We start from the raw sequence: 2,733 nt of genomic DNA, 5'->3' as shown, positions 1-2,733 counted from the left end.
AACCCCAATTCCAAAAACAAGGTGTGACTGTGTAGAATGTAAATAAAAACAAAATGCAATGATTTGCAAATCTCATGAACACATTCTATTTACAATAGAACATAGAAAACAATAACGGTATTAAGAGGTGGTGGTAGTTTAGTGATTAAGGCATTGGGCCTTGGCTTGGAAGGTCACAAGTTCAAATCCCAGCCCCACCAAAGTTGGCCCTTGAGCAAGGCCCTTAATCCTTAACTGCTTAGTTGTAAATTGCTCTGGATTTGAGCACTTGTCAAATGCTATATTTATCTAAGAGGTCAACTGAATCCACTGAAGGCCTAGGGGTGAAATTAATGACACACCACCACTGAAAGCATGTAAATGTATTTTTGTAATATGAAATATCCAGATATGGATCACAGCGCGGAAAAAAAAAAGTTTATGTGTCAGAAGTGGGATTCGAACCCACGCCTCCAATCGGAGACCAGAATACCCGTTCACACGGAAGGAAAGAACCCTTGAGTCTGGCGCCTTAGACCACTCGGCCATCCTGACACGAGCAACACAAATTACACAATCTTAGCTTTTAAATTATTATTATTATTATTATTATAATAGTAGTTTATAGTATATTAGTTTGCAGGAATGTATATTAATTGTATCTACAGATTGTATCTCTATAACTATAGAAATGCTCTGGTTGACAATTTAGTGATCAGTGTTCTTGGTTGAATAAAGTATACAATATTCTTTCACATTCTTTACGATTTTAAACGGTAAAATAAAAAAAAATATTTTTTTTAAACCACAAAAAAAACAATAATACGCATCTCAACCCTGAGCGGAATCAACACAGCGCCCCTAGCGGTTGTACTTATTTCCGGTGTGCGCTGACCGCCATTTTGTTTTATACTGTTCAAGGGTATCGTGTACAGAGTCAGCCTCATTCTCAGCCGACAAGCATGTACCGCTTCGCTAAAGCAGCTCTAAACCTCAATGGTAAGCCTGGATATTTGTTCAAGTCGACTTTTTTTTTTTTTAACATGCCATTTAATTTGTTTGAAAGCTACGACGAGAGCTGAAATTAAAGCCGAATCGAGACACGCGAACACGCTAAGTCAATGTACACTTCCTTGAAAACAATACCAGACAAAGAACCAACTAATTAACTAAGGTATCATGGTTTTATAAACCGAAAACGTGTTCATTAAATTATGCTTTTCCCCCCCACTTTCTAATTCCTATAGTTTTACGTTTAATGTGTAATATCTTCCGGGAGATTAGCTAATGTCATGCAATGTTATGGCAGGTCGTTTGCGACAGTTTGCACCGATTTACGGCAGTCTGATTTCATATGCAATATGAACAAAAATCTGGTGCTTTAATTGGAGTGAAGGGATTTTCTTTATTATTGGGTTTATATTAAGGTTCGATTGAGGCTAAGGGATTTTTTAAATACATTTTTAGTGTCAGATGTCTAAACTGATCTAATTTAATTCTCTTATTTCAAACTTTCTTTCTACTAAAAGGCCACAAATGAATTAGCAGTTTATTGGGTCAAAGAAAAAATGTTGCTTTATACCAAAATATTATTAAAATGAAAGTTGGCACGGTTCTGCTCATTTCTTTTGTCCTATTTATTAAATAAATAGAAAGCTTTACTTTAAAAGCCATATCTATAAAACTAATGCAGGTTGAGTGGAAAAACTTCTAAAATGAGGACCAATTTTATTTATTGTAGAATTGAGTTCAACACCTAATACAGCTGTTCAGTGACCTCTAATGAGATGGATTTTAGTCTTGAACGGTCACATCTAGAATTATCCGCCTTTTAATTTAAAAACCAAAACAAACCCTTCGCTTTTTTGTTTCAGGACAAGCCGGCCGTCAGGTTGCCGTGAGACACGTGTCTTCAGAGGCATCCCGAGCGTTCCACGCGAAGTTCGGCATGCCGCTGCTGGTTACCGGAGCAACGTTTTGTACTGCAGTCTGGGCCTACGTAAGTGTCCATGCCCTCTCCGCCCAAATTGGACATTTTGCTACGCCTTTCCATAACCGTACATCTTTTGTTGTGCGTCAATGCTTTGCAGGTGATCACATCCACTGGCATCTCGTGGAATCTGTCCCCTGTTGGCAAGGTCCAGCCTAAAGAGTGGAAGGAGTAATGGGAAACACTATTCCAATCGTTTCGTTTGGTTCATGGATTTGCTGTACACCTAATTCCCTGTTGGTCGGACATGTCTGTACAAATGTAATAAATTAAATAGAAATATTTTGCTGTTTTGTGATTTTTAATATTATCAGTAAGCCAACATTTAGAACCTGTTCTTTTTGTGGCTCAATATAAGTCCAGCATTGACCCCGAGCTACACTATTTGGACAAAAGTATTGGGACACCTGACTTTTCCAGCCATATGTGGTTCGTCCCCAAACTTTTACCACAAAGTCGAAGGCACACAATTGTACAGGATGCAGGAGCATGAAATTTTCACTTCAACTACGAGCCCCAAAACCTGTTCCAGCATCACAATGCAGCTGTGCACAAAGCCATCTCTGAATATATACTTTACATGGGCTGGAGTGGAAGATCTTCTGCTGTAGATCTTTGATCTTAACCCTATTTCAGATCAATGCGATTTCAAAAGTACATACATTCTTCAATCAAGTAGAAGTGCAAATGCTTGTGTTTTCAAAGACCTAATTATTACTGCCTGTTTGTAGTGTCATGCTGGTAACTAAACCTCACATCATATT

The 2,733-nt window shown here is 38.1% G+C and overlaps 1 protein-coding gene across 1 annotated transcript; it reads left to right on the top strand.

Moving 5' to 3' along the window:
• Positions 1–822: 822 nt before the first annotated feature.
• Positions 823–2,251, top strand: cox7b (cytochrome c oxidase subunit 7B). Its single transcript, XM_083563826.1, has 3 exons — positions 823–978; positions 1,854–1,978; positions 2,070–2,251. The coding sequence occupies exons 1-3, from the start codon at positions 942–944 to the stop codon at positions 2,142–2,144; spliced, it is 237 nt and encodes a 78-aa protein (XP_083419952.1). The 5' UTR covers positions 823–941; the 3' UTR covers positions 2,145–2,251.
• Positions 2,252–2,733: the final 482 nt, after the last annotated feature.

Source organism: Silurus aristotelis (assembly GCF_946808225.1).
Source record: "Silurus aristotelis genome assembly, chromosome: 16".
NCBI classification, from domain to species: domain Eukaryota; kingdom Metazoa; phylum Chordata; class Actinopteri; order Siluriformes; family Siluridae; genus Silurus; species Silurus aristotelis.
This window is presented reverse-complemented; position numbering and strand designations above follow the sequence as displayed.